Source organism: Oncorhynchus mykiss, chromosome 10 (genome assembly GCF_057628025.1).
Source record: "Oncorhynchus mykiss isolate SJ-2025 chromosome 10, ASM5762802v1, whole genome shotgun sequence".
Taxonomy (NCBI): Eukaryota; Metazoa; Chordata; class Actinopteri; order Salmoniformes; family Salmonidae; genus Oncorhynchus; species Oncorhynchus mykiss.
The window spans coordinates 17647157-17663539 of record NC_143031.1 but is presented as its reverse complement, the minus strand read 5'-3'; the positions used below and the strand labels follow the sequence as shown (position 1 = coordinate 17663539).

General features: G+C 41.0%; 1 protein-coding gene across 1 annotated transcript; it reads right to left on the bottom strand.

The window, feature by feature from the left end:
- Positions 1-279: 279 nt before the first annotated feature.
- Positions 280-15890, bottom strand: klhl35 (kelch-like family member 35). The gene is made up of 7 exons (XM_036989820.2): positions 15616-15890; positions 13791-14683; positions 13139-13323; positions 12344-12462; positions 11932-12120; positions 5481-5669; positions 280-4924 (listed from the first exon to the last, which is right to left on the bottom strand). Exons 1-7 carry the CDS (start codon positions 15634-15636, stop codon positions 4727-4729), a joined length of 1794 nt encoding a protein of 597 aa, XP_036845715.1. The 5' UTR covers positions 15637-15890; the 3' UTR covers positions 280-4726.
- Positions 15891-16383: the final 493 nt, after the last annotated feature.

Here is a 16383-nt window from a genome sequence, read left to right as displayed (position 1 = left end):
GGGGTGAGGACCCTGGAGGTTGACGAAATTATTTCCAATTGCTGTTCCTCTCAGTTCCAATTAGTGTCTTAACAACGTGTAAATTGTCTAAATAATAGTAAAAATGTCCAATGGCATGTTTTCATGGATGCCAAGGGAAGCCAGGCCTCCCCAAAAATCTAACTGAAAACTGTCTGAGATTGTAGCTCACCATAACAGCACTGTTGCAGACTACAGGGAACATTGTCCGTTTCAATTATCTGATACCTATTTATCCAGAAATGTATTCAATACCTTCACTGTAGGAAAATCAGCTTTATTGGAATCTCACACTTAAATTAGTAATAATCAAAAATACTTAACCTGGTCAGCCAAAAACAGAAAACAATGGAAAAAAATATTGGCATGTCAATCACATTGTATGGGTATGAGCTGGAGAGTTTGCACAGTGATTCCTTCATTCAAATGGAAAGTTAACTCAGCATTAGAATATAACATATTTTTTTTTAAAGTGATTAGGGAGTTCAGGTATGTACATCATACACATACAGTATGTTTCATATTGAAGTATGGGATTTCAAATTTTCTAAGTCAAAATCAGATTTGAGTGGAAAGTGTCATTCAATTCAAATTGTGACCTAGTTTCTTCACACACTAAAACATTTACAAAAAGGGAACTATATGAATACATACAACTGACCAGGTTAGAGTGAAGATATACGTTCAAATAAGATTTATCTACAAAATAAGTATTGTTACTGTTAAAAAATAATTAATTTGTGCTATGTGGTCAGTGTTCTGTCGTGGAAATTCAGTACTGAGAGAGACTTGGTCATTTCTTCAAACGATCATCTTTATGTAATATCGATTAATTATTGCAATAATGAAACCGTCGGCTGAGAGCCTAACTGATAAGGAATAAAGAGATATTATATAGGCCCTAAAAATGCTTAGTCAGTCATTTCTAACCTTCCCATAAGCCCCATTGGTTGATGTCCTGGTTATCTGCACGGGATGTTGTTTTACTTCCAACCCAGCTTAGTTTCCCAGATGCCAGGAAGATGAGAAAATGAGGCATTGTTCTAAACTCTTCCAGGTTATCTCTATCTCGGGTCACACACCACATCTTGGAAAACAATATTGGCATGTCAATCACATTGTATGGGTATGAGCTGGAAAGTTTGCACAGTGATTCCTTCATTCAAATGGAAAGTTAAATCAGCATTAGAATACCATTTTTAAAACAGGGATTAGGGAGTTCAGGTATGTACATCATACACATACAGTATGTTTCATATTGAAGTATGGGATTTCCTGTCTGAAAGTGTCGTTCAATTCAAATTGTGACCTAGTTTCTTCACACACTAAAACTTTTACTTAAAGGAAACTATATGAATACATACAACTGACCAGGTTAGAGTGAAGATAAACGTTCAAATAAGTTTTATCTACAAAATAAGTATTGTTACTGTTAAAAAATAATTAATTTGTGCTATGTGGTCAGTGTTCTGTCGTGGAAATTCAGTACTGAGAGAGACTTGGTCATTTCTTCAAACGATCATCTTTATGTAATATCGATTAATTATTGCAATAATGAAACCGTCGGCTGAGAGCCTAACTGATAAGGAATAAAGAGATATTATATAGGCCCTAAAAATGCTTAGTCAGTCATTTCTAACCTTCCCATAAGCCCCCTTGGTTGATGTCCTGGTTATCTGCACGGGATGTTGCTTTACTTCCATCCAGCTTAGTTTCCCAGATGCCAGGAAGATGAGAAAATGAGGCATTGTTCTAAACTCTTCCAGGTTATCTCTATCTCGGGTCACACACCACATCTTGGAAAACAATATTGGCATGTCAATCACATTGTATGGGTATGAGCTGGAGAGTTTGCACAGTGATTCCTTCATTCAAATGGAAAGTTAAATCAGCATTAGAATACAATAAAAGGAACACACCACATCTTGTCTATGAATTGCCAACTTTAGGTTTTTATCAGCAAGCCATTGTCAGCTCAAGCAAAACCCATTTTCCTTGACCATACGCCCAGACTAACTGCAGGAAGCTAGAGTGGAAACCATCTCTTCAACAGTTGCCAGCCCAAGCTTCAAAAGACCCCTCTCAGTTAACTCAGAAAGAGAGTCCTAAGAACCTTACTCTATTTCATAAAACAACAATTTGGTGTATAAACATAACATAATCTTGTAATTATGCTATCACAGTTCTTAAAAGTACTGTTCTGTTTTCTCTTTTGAAAACTTGGTCATTGTGATCTGTGCGCATCACTGAAAGTTTATGAGCTCTATTCAATCCGTATCACGGAAGTTCAGCGTTACAGCGTGATTGAAATTGAAAGGCAACGTTCCTGCGTTAGCGGAGACTGTATTCACGCGGTAAACACTGCAAATGCCGGCTCAATCGGAAATTACCTTTACATTTCTATTACGCTTCAGCACTACAGGTTGAACAGAGCCCTGGATGTATGTAAGTCTCCCATTTACATCAATAAATGATTAAATCCGAGTTATGCATGTGGATCTCAAGTTAGGATTCATGTCAAGTGCTTGTTGATCAATGTCAGTTCATATGCTGTCAGTTATGAGGCAATAATGACTTAAAATGCAGGAACTGAAGGACCTGTCTGCTGTATTAAGTGCTAAGGGGTGAATCCTGACTTCAAATTTTCTAAGTCAAAATCATATTTGAGTGGAAATTAGGATTTGCCCCTTAGACTGTGTATAAGCAATACATACAAGTAGACATGGTCACTAAACCATCACAAACATTTGTCTCAGGTCATTTAACTGAACCTGAATCTAAATCAAAGAGTAGGTAAGGGTGGCCAGATGCCTACTTTTCTCATGCTTCAAATGACAGGAGACTACGGGTAGTGATAATTCAACAGAACACTAGAAGTCTCTATTTAGTTCATAAGAAGTCTTGTTTCACTATCTGTTTCTAACCAGTAATTACAGGCCATCAACTGTGGAATGTAAGCCTTGATGTGATTTTATCATGTCTCATCTGCACTTGATATGGAATCTCCTCCCTCTTTGTATCTGTGTGGTATACCTGTCACAGAGCACACAGCATTGTGCAATCTATATCTCCAAAATGGCACCCTACTCCCTATATAGTGCACTACTTCTGTTCAGAGCCTTGGTCAAAAGTAGTACACTATAGGGAATAGGGTGCCATTTGGGACACACCCAGAGTTGACAGTGAGGTTCCTCATCTGACAGTCTTGTTGAGGTCATTGTCAGGATCGAGGCCAAATGGATAATAAGCAAAAAATGCAGGATGGCAGGTTCCTAAAGGTGCCATTTTTTTTTTAAACAATAGACACTCAAGGAAACCTTCCATTGAAGCAAGGTCACTAAAGTGAGCAAATGTGTAAGTGTACACCACCTTTCAAAAGTTTGGAGTCACTTAGAAATGTCCTCGTTTTTGAAAGAAAAGCAAAAATGTTGTCCATTAAAATAACATAAAATTGATCAGAAATAAAGTGTAGACATTGTTAATGTTGTAAATGACTATTGTAGCCGGAAACAGCAGATTTTTTATGGAATATCTAGGTGTACTGAGGCCCATTATCAGCAACCATCACTCCTGTGTTCCAGTGGCACGTTGTGTTAGCTAATCCAAGTTTATCATTTTAAAAGACTAATTGATCATTAGAAAAACCTTTTGCAATTATGTTAGCACAGCTGAAAACGGTTGTTCTGATTAAAGGAGCAATAAAACTGGCCTTTAGAATAGTTGTGTATCTGGAGCATCAGCATTTGTGGGTTCGATTACAGGCTCAAATTGGCCAGAAACATGTACACCGGGGCCACCCACTCCTCTTTCTATTCTGGTTAGAGCCAGTTTGCGCTATTCTGTGAAGGGAGTAGTACACAGCGTTATATGAGATCTTCAGTTTCTTGGCAATTTCTCGCATGTAATAGCCTTAATTTCTCAGAACAAGAATAGAATGACGAGTTTCAGAAGAAAGTTCTTTGTTTCTGGCCATTTTGAGCCTGTAATCGAACCCTCAAATGCCAACGCTCCAGATACTCAACTAGCCTACAGAAAGCCAGTTTTATTGCTTCTTTATTTAGAACAACAGTTTTCAGCTGTGCTAACATAATTGCAAAAGGGTTTTCTAATGATCAATTAGCCCTTTAAAATTATAAACATGGATTAGCTAATAAGTCGTGCCATTGGAACACAGGAGTGATGGTTGCTGATAATGGGCCTCCGTACGCCTACGTAGATATTCCATTAAAAAAATTTGCCGTTTCCAGCTACAATAGTCATTTACAACATTAACAATGTCTACAATGCATTTCTGATCAATTTGATGTTATTTTAATGGATGAAAAATGTGCATTTTTAAACATTTGAACGGTAGTGTATGTTCTGGGCCTCTTCCTCAATGAAATGGCATCTAACAACATATTACATAAATACACAACTGACAAGGCGTTGAAGCAACAACCTCAAAACGTGAGCTCTGAGGCGTCTCTTGTCGCATCTTATCATTCCTGTGGTCTATAGATGGGGGAGGGAGTTGTAAGTACTTTCATCCAATAGTAGCAGGCTATGGGAACATGATTCAGTCAACTGCCAATCATCAGGCAGCAGCCCAGGTTCTGGGTACCCCTAGGTACAGAGCTAGGATCAATTTCTCCTCCCCCAAAACGAACTTTAACAATTAGTATAACTGACCCATGATCAGCGTCTAGTGGCAACTTCCACCTACACCTCAGTGGGTCTTCTTTGGTGGCCACTGGGTGACAGTGACACAACCGTGGTAGCTGACACTGCGTGACATGGGCTTCTCGTCTGTCAGCTTGCCGCTCTCAGGACTGTAGGCCCAAACCTGGTCGGTGGCCGAGGCACAACTATCTCTCCCCCCGACAATGTAGACCTTCCCCTCACACACAGTCAGGCCACAGCTCTCCTGATAGACAGACACAGAGACATAAGGGTCAGGGGCTTATTCATAAAGCGTCTCAGAGTAGGAGTGCTGATCTAGGATCAGGTCGCCCCTGTCCCTGTTCATCTTGTTCATTATGTTCCAAAAGATAAAACTAAAAGATAAAATCCTAGATCAGCACACCTACTCTGAAAAGCCTCATAAAAACCGTCCCAGGTTTCTTTTTTTCCTTTCCTTGGATAATATGTCATTTCAACCCATACCAAACTAATATGTGACAGGCAGCTCCAAAATCATGTGGCTTTAGAAGCTTTACACCCCACAAATTATAAATGAATGGCCTACTGCTCCTCAACTCCTGTTTCTTCTCATATGTGGCCATATCAGAAATTATAATCCCATTCGCTGTACACGGGTGTCTACACGGGTGTCTACATAGGGATTGTTTTTGTTGTGATTTCAACAATTGTGATTGTAAATCCTTATCTGGCAATTGACAAACAGGAGTTGTCAAAAGCAAAGTGATTTCCCTATTTTATGTAACCCACTGGTTACACATACTAGTATCAAATTCACTTACCAGTTTCATTGGCAAGTCCACCACTTTGCTCCAGTTATCGGTCTTTGGTGTGTAGCTGTAAATCTGGTCCAGGAGGCCTCCCACCACATAGATGGTGTTATTGTGTGCGGTGGCATTGATGCATCTCTGAGAGAAGGGACAGGATGACACATACTGCCATTGGTCCTCTTCTGTGTTATAGCACTGAACCTGCATGGACCATAGAATTACATTTAGAACATACACTATGACCAAACGTATGTGGACACCTGCTTGTCGAACATCTCATTCCAAAATCACTGGTATTAATATGGAGTTGGTCCCCCCTTTGCTGCTATAACAGCCTCCACTCTTCTGGGTAAGCTTTCCACTAGATGTTGGAACATTGCTGCGGGGACTTACTTCAATTCAGCCACAAGAGCATTAGTAGGGTCGGGCACTGATGTTGGGCGATTAGGTCTGGCTTGCAGTCTGCATTCCAATTCATCCCAAAGGTGTTCGATGGGGTTGAGAGCAGGGCTCTGTGCAGGGCACTCAAGTTCTTCCACACCGATTTCGACAAACAACTTCTGTATGGACCTCACTTTGTGCACAGAAATGGGCCTTCCCCAAACTGTTGCCACAAAGTTGGAAGCAAAGAATCATCTGGAATGTCATTGTATGCTGTAGCGTTAAGATTTCCCTTCACTGGAGTTTAGGGGCCTAGCCCCGAACCATGAAAAACAGCCCCAGACCATTATTCCTCCGCCCCCAAACTTTACAGTTGGCACTATGCGGTTGGTGATCTTAGGCTTGTGTGCGGCTGCTTGGGCACGGAAACCCATTTCATTAAGCTCCTGACGAACAGTTCTTGTGCTGACGTTGCTTGCAGAGGCAGTTTGGAACTTGGTAGTGAGTGTTGCAACTGAGCGAGGACAGACTATTTTTACTCGCTACGCACTTCAGCACTCTGCGGTCCCGTTCTGTGAGCTTGTGTGGCCTACCACTACGCGGCTGAGCCGTTGTTGCTCCTAGACATTTCCAATTCACAATAACAGCACTTACAGTTGACCGGAGCAGCTCTAGCAGGGCAGAAATTTGATTAACTGATATGTTGGAAAGGTGGCATCCTAGGACAGTGCCACGTTGAAAATCACTGAGCTCTTCAGAGGGGTCATTCTACTGCCAATGTTTGTCTATGAAGATTGCATGGCTGTGTACTCGATTTTATACACCGGTCAGCAACGGGTGTGGCTGAAATAGTCGAAATCACTCATTTGAAGGGGTGTCCAAATACTTTTGTATATATATTGTATAAAACAATAGGATCTCTATGGTATGGACAGCACAAGCAGGGTTGTTTAAGAGAAGGTTAAACATAAAATTAGGTGTGCTAGAGATATAGAGATCACATATTAGGCATTACATTATTTTTTTTTAAACGTATGCATGTGTATATAAATAGCAATTTTTCTCTTTATTATGTATTTTTAGACATTTAGTATGCCTAAAAGGTTTTCTTATAATACATTACTTTTGGGGATGGTTTCCTGATTACATATTAAGACTAGTCTAGGAGTAAAATTAATTCTCAATGGAGAATCTCTATTGAAACTGCTTTTTAGTCCAGGACTATTCTGTGTCTGGGAAACCGGCCTAAAATGCACTGAACCTCTATGGACAGTAAAAGTAGGGTCTTGTAAGAAATGGCTTAACACTACATTTGACTAATACTACAGTATTGTGTGTGGCTTCCACATCAGCAGAACAACAGTGTCTCACTTTTTATTGATCTCTCTAATGCTTTTGATACAGTTGATCATGCTATACTAAGGCAGAGATTGTCGAGTGTAGGTCTTTCGGAGCATGCAGTTGCATGGTTTGTTAACTATCTGTCTGATAAAACTCAGTGCACTCAATTTGATGGGCTTATGTCTGTTAAATTGCTTGTCTGGAATGGTGTGCCCCAAGGCTCTGTACTTGGTCCTCTCTTATTCACTATTTATATAAATGATTTAGACAAAAATGTCCAAAATGCACAACTTCATTTTTATGCTGATGATACTGTTATTTACTGTTTTGCCTCGTCTCTTACAAAAGCTTTCCAGAACATGCAAACTCCTTTTTATACTGTTCAACATACCTTGTGTCAATTGAAGCTTATCCTCAATACTGAGAAAACTAAACTAATGGTGTTTTATAATGCAAGAAATGGTCCTCTGACCCTTTCACCTATTACTACCTGTCAGGGCAAGGAGATTGAGGTTGTAACCTCATATACATATCTTGGAATTTTAATTGATGATGGCCTCTCTTTTAAATTGCATATTCAACAATTTACAAAAATATTGGGATTTTATTTTAGGAAAAGGCCTGTTTTTCTTTTGAAGACAGAAGGAGGCTAGTATCAGCTACATTTATGCCTTTACTAGACTATGGGGATATTTTATATACAGTGCCTTGCAAAATTATTCGGCCCCCTTGAACTTTACGACCTTTTGCCACATTTCAGGCTTCAAACATAAAGATATAAAACTGTATTTTTTGGGGAAGAATCAACAACAAGTGGGACACAATCATGAAGTGGAACGACATTTATTGGATATTTAAAACTTTTTTAACAAATCAAAAACTGAAAAATTGGGCGTGCAAAATTATTCAGCCCCTTTACTTTCAGTGCAGCAAACTCTCTCCAGAAGTTCAGTGAGGATCTCTGAATGATCCAATGTTGACCTAAATGACTAATGATGATAAATACAATCCACCTGTGTGTAATCAAGTCTCCATATAAATGCACCTGCTGTGATAGTCTCAGAGGTCCGTTAAAAGCGCAGAGAGCATCATGAAGAACAAGGAACACACCAGGCAGGTCCGAGTTACTGTTGTGAAGAAGTTTAAAGCCGGATTTGGATACAAAAAGATTTCCCAAGCTTTAAACATCCCAAGGAGCACTGTGCAAGCGATAATATTGAAATGGAAGGAGTATCAGACCACTGCAAATCTACCAAGACCTGGCCGTCCCTCTAAACTTTCAGCTCATACAAGGAGAAGACTGATCAGAGATGCAGCCAAGAGGCCCATGATCACTCTGGATGAACTGCAGAGATCTACAGCTGAGGTGGGAGACTCTGTCCATAGGACAACAATCAGTCGTATATTGCACAAATCTGGCCTTTATGGAAGAGTGGCAAGAAGAAAGCCATTTCTTAAAGATATCCATAAAAAGTGTTGTTTAAAGTTTGCCACAAGCCACCTGGGAGACACACCAAACATGTGGAAGAAGGTGCTCTGGTCAGATGAAACCAAAATTGAACTGTTTGGCAACAATGCAAAACGTTATGTTTGGCGTAAAAGCAACACAGCTCATCACCCTGAACACACTGTCAAACATGGTGGTGGCAGCATCATGGTTTGGGCCTGCTTTTCTTCAGCAGGGACAGGGAAGATGGTTAAAATTGATGGGAAGATGGATGGAGCCAAATACAGGACCATTCTGGAAGAAAACCTGATGGAGTCTGCAAAAGACCTGAGACTGGGACGGAGATTTGTCTTCCAACAAGACAATGATCCAAAACATAAAGCAAAATCTACAATGGAATGGTTCAAAAATAAACATATCCAGGTGTTAGAATGTCCAAGTCAAAGTCCAGACCTGAATCCAATCGAGAATCTGTGGAAAGAACTGAAAACTGCTGTTCACAAATGCTCTCCATCCAACCTCACTGAGCTCGAGCTGTTTTGCAAGGAGGAATGGGAAAAAAATTCAGTCTCTCGATGTGCAAAACTGATAGAGACATACCCCAAGCGACTTACAGCTGTAATCGCAGCAAAAGGTGGCGCTACAAAGTATTAACTTAAGGGGGCTGAATAATTTTGCACGCCCAATTTTTCAGTTTTTGATTTGTTAAAAAAGTTTGAAATATCCAATAAATGTCGTTCCACTTCATGATTGTGTCCCACTTGTTGTTGATTCTTCACAAAAAAAATACAGTTTTATATCTTTATGTTTGAAGCCTGAAATGTGGCAAAAGGTCGCTAAGTTCAAGGGGGCCGAATACTTTCGCAAGGCACTGTATGTGGACATCTATAAGTACCTAGGTGTCTGGCTAGACTGTAAACTTTCCTTCCAGACTCATATCAAACATCTCCAATCTAAAATCAAATCTAGAGTCGGCTTTCTATTCCGCAACAAAGCCTCCTTCACTCACGCCGCCAAACTTACCCTAGTAAAACTGACTATCCTACCGATCCTCGACTTCGGCGATGTCATCTACAAAATAGCTTCCAACACTCTACTCAGCAAACTGGATGCAGTTTATCACAGTGCCATCCGTTTTGTTACTAAAGCACCTCATACCACCCACCACTGCAACCTGTATGCTCTAGTCGGATGGCCCTCGCTACATATTCGTCGCCAGACCCACTGGCTCCAGGTCATCTACAAGTCCATGCTAGGTAAAGCTCCGCCTTATCTCAGTTCACTGGTCACGATGGCAACACCCACCCGTAGCACGCGCTCCAGCAGGTGTATCTCACTGATCATCCCTAAAGCCAACACCTCATTTGGCCGCCTTTTTTTTTCTATTGTGTTATTGACTTGTTAATTGTTTACTCCATGTGTAACTCTGTGTTGTCTGTTCACACTGCTATGCTTTATCTTGGCCAGGTCGCAGTTGCAAATGAGAACTTCTCAACTAGCCTACCTGGTTAAATAAAAGTTAAATAAAAAAATAAAATAACAATTATGTACTCTGCGCCATCGTCTTGGGACACCTTACAAAATACTTTTAAACTGGAAGAACTTGTCCCGATTTGTGTTTTTAAATCACTGATGGAGGATTTTGAGGCTGATTCCCTGACCTGTCAATGTTATTAATTTGCTGTTTTATACTCTTGTGAATTCAATGGTTTTTACTAGATTACTTGTAGTTTTTCATGTTGTCTGTCTGTAATTATTTTGTAATGACTTGGTGCTGCCTATCTTTGCCAGGGCGCTCTTGAAAAAGAGATTTTAATCTCAATGAGCCCTTCCTGGTTAAAGAAAGGTTAAATAAATAAATAAAAACAGCAGATCCACTCGAGATCCACACTGTTTTGTATGCAAATACTAAATGAGGGGGTTCTTAATGGAGTATGATAGTTCTGACAGTTTGGAATGCTGCTGGTTTCCTGGAATCCATTCTAAGAATCGTGTTAAGGCAAGCCCTAAGGCATAAAAGAAAAGCATCTTTTGATCTTCAGAATTTGGTTATAGCCTACAGTCCAATGAGCATTACAGTATAGAGAACATCTTCAAATGGACAACAAGATATAACATGAAAGTAAGTAATGTGATTCTGAAGGTGTTCTTTGGAAAAGGTCACTTCCATGACCACTTCCATGGCCAATTCCACAAAACTTTCCAAGACATTTCACAAAAGCAAAGCAAGGCTCTCTATGTCAGAATTTAAGAACCTTGGTTGACATTTAATATATCTACATAGGGAGTACTTGTCATTCCATAATCCAGCTATTGTTTGTTTAAGCCATTGTCTAAGTGTGGTGTGGACTACAATATTTATTTTAATTTTATTTAACCTTTATTTAACTAGGCAAGTCAGTTAAGAACAAATTCTTATTTCACAATGATGGCCTACCCCGGCCAAACCCTCCCCTAACCGGACGCCGCTGGGCCAATAACAACAACACGTGCTGGTAGATGATGAAATGTCAACAATATTGCTATTCTGTTCTTAAACTTTAACCGTGATTTCATGATACGTGTGAAGTAAAGCAAATAGTTTGAACGTAATAGTTTACCTCAACTCTCAATACCCTTTTCACACTACCATACCACCCAAACCGTACTGTGCTGGCTCGGGTCTTTTCTTTTCACACATGGTTCCAACAACTATGGTGGATGCATAACTCAGTTCGCCTCAGTTCAGTATTCTGAAAAGGGTAATCTAACCTCTACTGTATGCCTGACCCATTTCGGGCGGAAATTTCCCATTGGTACAGATCTTTTGCCCGTGCTACAGATGCCTATATCGGTCCATTAATACAGGACTAGTAAAGGCCCAGTGCACTACTTTTGTGTGAAAAAAAATGTATTCAAAAAATATAAAATGCATTATTAATGTATATTTTTTTATTCCGATTTTTCACAGGGGCAGCACCCCCTACTTCCTGTGGCTATGTCCAGGTATGTCATGAAATTGCACAAGTGGGGGGGTGGGCATTTCCTCTTTTGTTCTCTATTGCTCCTCTATTGTTCCTCAAGCGAGGAGGCCGATGGCATAACGGAATCCCATCAGACTAACTCCTTGAATATCCTACTCCTTGAAGTTTGCTGTGTACTTTCATGTATTTATATTTGTGATATTGCTTTTCAACTTTAAAAGTAAAAAAAATTGCTCGAGGGGGTCTTTAACCATTAGTGGGGGAAATGCAAAACTGACCCATGATCAGCGTCGTGGGGCAATTTCGCTCTACACCACAGATTCCAGCTCACCTTGTTGGTATTGCAGTCATTGTTCACGGCCCCACCAATGACGTAGAGCTTGCCAGAGCAGCCCACAAGAGCCGCTGAGCTCACGGCCAGCAGTAAAGGGGCTACAGTCCGCCACTGGTTGTCGTAGACGCTGTAGCACTCCACATTGGACAAGCGCTCCAGCCCATTGAAGCCTCCCACTGCATACAGCTACAACCACAAACACACACACACAGCTTAACTCAGTACAATTCTTATTCTACCCAGTCTATGGTCAAATTGCAAACCAGCCTGCTCGGACTCTACAAATATTCATTATGGGAGAACTCCTAAGCGCTCACAATGCTGACTTTGACTTAATCACAAATGGATGTCAATTATTATGGGGCTTTGTATCCACAAAGGGAGGCAACTGGAACAAAGGCAGGCTCACCTTTCCAAGCAGAGCAGCCATCTTGTGCCTCCACCTGGCCTTGGCCAAGGAGGCGACACGAACCCAGTGGTCTACCTGGGGCATGTACTTCCACACATCCGAGCTATTCAACTGGCCTCCTGCAGGACGATACAATCAAGTCAGGGTCAATATGAAGGCTATCAAACATCTTAGAGTAGGAGTGCTCATCTAAGATCAGTTTTGCCATTTAGATCACAATGAATAAGATTTAATGGACACTCCTACTCTGAGACTATTGATACATATAGCCCCATATTTCAGAACTGAGACAGTGGCCATGTTTAATAACTTTCAAAAATGCCACTGCCTTGGGTTTTCTTATAGGCTGTGGACATAACTGTCTGGGTAAATACATCTAGAGCAGAGATGCTATGGAAAAGCAATTAAAGACATCCCACATCCCACAGAAAAACATGCATTTCCCTTTGAATAAGCAGAAGCTCTGTCAGTTGACAGTAGAACTGACGTAAGGTGTAAAAACAGGTTTGACAGCAATGTGCTTTGCACAATAACAAACATGGCTTGTTCACAGCTATTTCCCTGATAAAGTATGAATAGCTTATTATCTAGGGGACCGTTCCTAAACATCTACCATTACATAATAAAAATATTTTGGTAGCACTTTACATTACAGCATGGGATAAAGTTGTAATAACATGGTAATAGTATGTTCACAAGTAATTGTCAAAGATAAAATACTAATATAAACCTATAGTAATATGCACCATCGTCTCATCTTGTGACGATCAACATTTCCTTATAACAGTGGCACACCTGACACGTATACTTCATTCTGCAGCTCACAACTGGCAAACTCGGACTTAGAGTATCCTGGGATGGTGGCACCGGGCACCCACTCTTTGGTGTAAGGGTTGAGTTTCTCAGTGAAGGACAGTCTGGAGAAGCCGTTTCTGTCACAGCCTCCGATCACCACGATCACCTCCGCTCTCCCCATGCACCTGAGCACAGACAGACCGACAGACAGAGTGAATATATTTTAACTGAAGAACTGAGAACAAACTGGACAACAATACAGACTCCCTGAATATGTACTAGTATTTTTACAAATGTGACTATTAGTGATATGAGTCTACAGCAGAGAGACATACCAGAACTGTATTTTCGCTCATAGAAGAATTCCCTCTTCTCTCTCCTTTACTTTGTTTTGTTTTTAGGTTAGAAAAAAGGTAGCAAAATCCTGGTCCTGAAAGAAGCTATGTTCCAGCCTAGCACTTGATTTAACCAAATATCGTATCATCAATACTTTAATTAGCTGAACCAAATGTGTTTGCATTGGGCTAGGAAAAAAAGCCTCCACACCCTGTAGCTATTCAGGACCAGTGTCAGCGGCCACTATAGAGCATTATTGTACATACATACATAAGGCTGGCTGATGTTTTTTGACACCAATGGCTTTAGTACTTACTTTCTCGGTCTGGTCCGCACAGAGTCCACTTCCCTCCCCAGGACATGGTACATCCTGGCCTCCTGCAGCAGTGGCCGGCACTCCCTGCAGTCCTGGACCAGGTCGTCCGACTCTATCACATTGACGAAGAAAACAGGGTCCACCAGAGGCAGACGCACTAGCTCCAACAGCTCCTGGAGGGCCCCTTTCCTTTCTGCGGGCACGTGGTGCACCCATTTCAGCACTGCCTCCACCAACACCTCCTCCTTGTCCACCTGGAGTTGCTCGCTGGTCAGAAGCTCCACCACACGCTCTTTGGCTAAGCTCAGGAACTCTTCGTGCTTGTAGACCTCCACAAAGTCCCTGTACAACATAGTCTGGCACTTGTCTGCCAGAGGCGTGATGAGGTATGAGCTAGCGAAGTCCATGATGCCTAGGCAGTTGGAGTGGTCCATACGCTCCTCCAGGAACTGCACACACGCCTTGCTGAGCACGCTGACACCCAGCATGTCGGCGGCGCCGAACACGCTTCCCACGTTGGTCTCATCCAGCACCGCCTTGCCCTCATACACGAAGTTGAGCACCGTCTCCATGGTGGAGGCACCTATGCCCTGGATGCGCACCAGCTGCTGCCGGCTCTCGCGGAGCTGCCCGTTGAACATTGTGCGGAAGTAGATGCTGCCGGCGCTGAGGATGGCGCGGTGGCATGGGAACTCACTGCTGTCCACCTGTAGGACCATGTCGGTGAAGGTGCCGCTGCGGCGATAGACGTTGAGCACCTGGAGGATCTGTTCTGAGTGACGTGGGCCCTCGCAGAAGCTCATCTCTTTCCACTGGGGATGTTGGTCGCCCTGAGGCAGAGGTTGAGGCTCGCCAGCGCTTCCAAACCCCATGGTGAGGAATGGACGAGGGAGCTGGAGGGAGGGAGAGAGAAAGAGTGAGCGAAGATGAGAGTAGAGAAAGGCTTAAAATTATTGGATTAATTAATGTTTTACAGTACTAGGTCTAATCTATTTTTTTTTTCATTTGGTGTTAAGACTTCGACATTGAATAAAGCTGATTTTAACATTTCAATTAAAGTGAAATCTGACTTTGATTTTATGGTGAACTATCCTTTTCATTGCATATGCTTTATAATTAAAGTCACTTTTGCAAAGTAAAAAAAAAAATAAGACCAGATATCCCATAAGAAAACTATTGCCACTGTAGCATACATTTTATGGTTGCTCGTTTTGAATTGGTAGACGATTGCGCACCGATAACACAATAATAAGCCCTCTACATGCACAGGCGGCACAGCATGAAATTTGATAGCCATGCACAGCAGCTGCTCCCTGCACGATAATATCACCGCCGGGATAGCCAATCAGCCTTCCAGGCAGCATGCGCTGTTATGGTTCTGATCCACACCCTTTGTCAATCTATTAGGGAAAAAACGTGTATAGGCTATACAGCATTCACAACCTGGTCGTTGGCTTTTTTGAATGTGGTATGTAAAAAGTAAAAATCCAAACGGAGTGTTTTCTTTATTTTGTACGATCGTGAAATAATATGCTATTTACTTATTGACTGGAACAAACGTATTATTTGAATACAAATACGATTAAACATTCACTGCATAATACGAAACTATGGTTTGTTGTTCAGATAATTAACATTTTCCATTAAAAAAAAAAACATTAGCCTACAATATAACTGTTTTCCAAATAAGTGTTTCTTTGGTTAAACTAGACACTCACATGCAAACTTATTTACTGAAAAAATAGGCTAGATCTAAATTAATACAATAAGGTAATAAACGAAAAAATCAGACATGCACAATAGCACCAAATATTATAAAATGTACCTTCAAGACTTCACCTGGCATGGATGGGAAATTAGGCTATGTTGCCTAAAACCAATAACGGTCGATCATTCAACGACAAGAGCAACTGTTCAGGTATCCTACAAAGGAAGTTACACACTAGGCTTTTTATATGATTGCCGACAGGGAAGATGCGAATACAGAAAATAAACAATAACCTGGAAGTTCACGTGAGGTATCCTGTGCAATATTAACCGTAGCCTAGCCTACCTGTCTCGACCACTGAGGTAGCGACTGAAAGAAAGGGGGAGGAGCGTAGACAGCATCAGTTATGTCCAACAAACACAAAGGGGATAAATTATTTGGCTATGCCAGTAGGTCTACTGTGGAATTAGACGTATATTCCCCCACCCCCTTGTTACCCAGACCCAGTGCTTTTCACAGCCTACACAAAGCAGATGATTTCAGGTTTGTCTGAAAGGGGCCGTCAGAGGTAGGCCTATTCCTGTTTTTTGGTTGCAAATCACATTTCCCTATGATATAATAACATATTATATGATATTCTATTTCATTCTATTATATTACATTCTTCTAAGACCTGAGTAGGGCTCCATGGAGGTGTTTTATTGATGTGTGCCTCTCCTCTGATCCTGTGCCCCTATAGGCATACAAAATAATAACAATAATAGTAATTGTATTTCATTTATATAGCGCTTCTCATTTCAAAAATAATCTCAAACTGCATGAAAGCAAAAAGTACAAAAAAACAAATATAAATTGATGGTCAGCTTCCAATGATGGAAAGGGAGT

Bases quoted from the DNA above. Each gene is read 5' to 3' on its own strand.
- klhl35 (XM_036989820.2), bottom strand. From the start codon at position 15,636: ATGCCAGGTGAAGTCTTGAAG. The intron at 12,463-13,138 runs GTGTGCCACTGT...ATCGTCCTGCAG, and splicing joins GAATGAAGTATACGTGTCAG to GAGGCCAGTTGAATAGCTCG. The intron at 12,121-12,343 runs GTGAGCCTGCCT...TTGTGGTTGTAG, and splicing joins TGGCTGCTCTGCTTGGAAAG to CTGTATGCAGTGGGAGGCTT.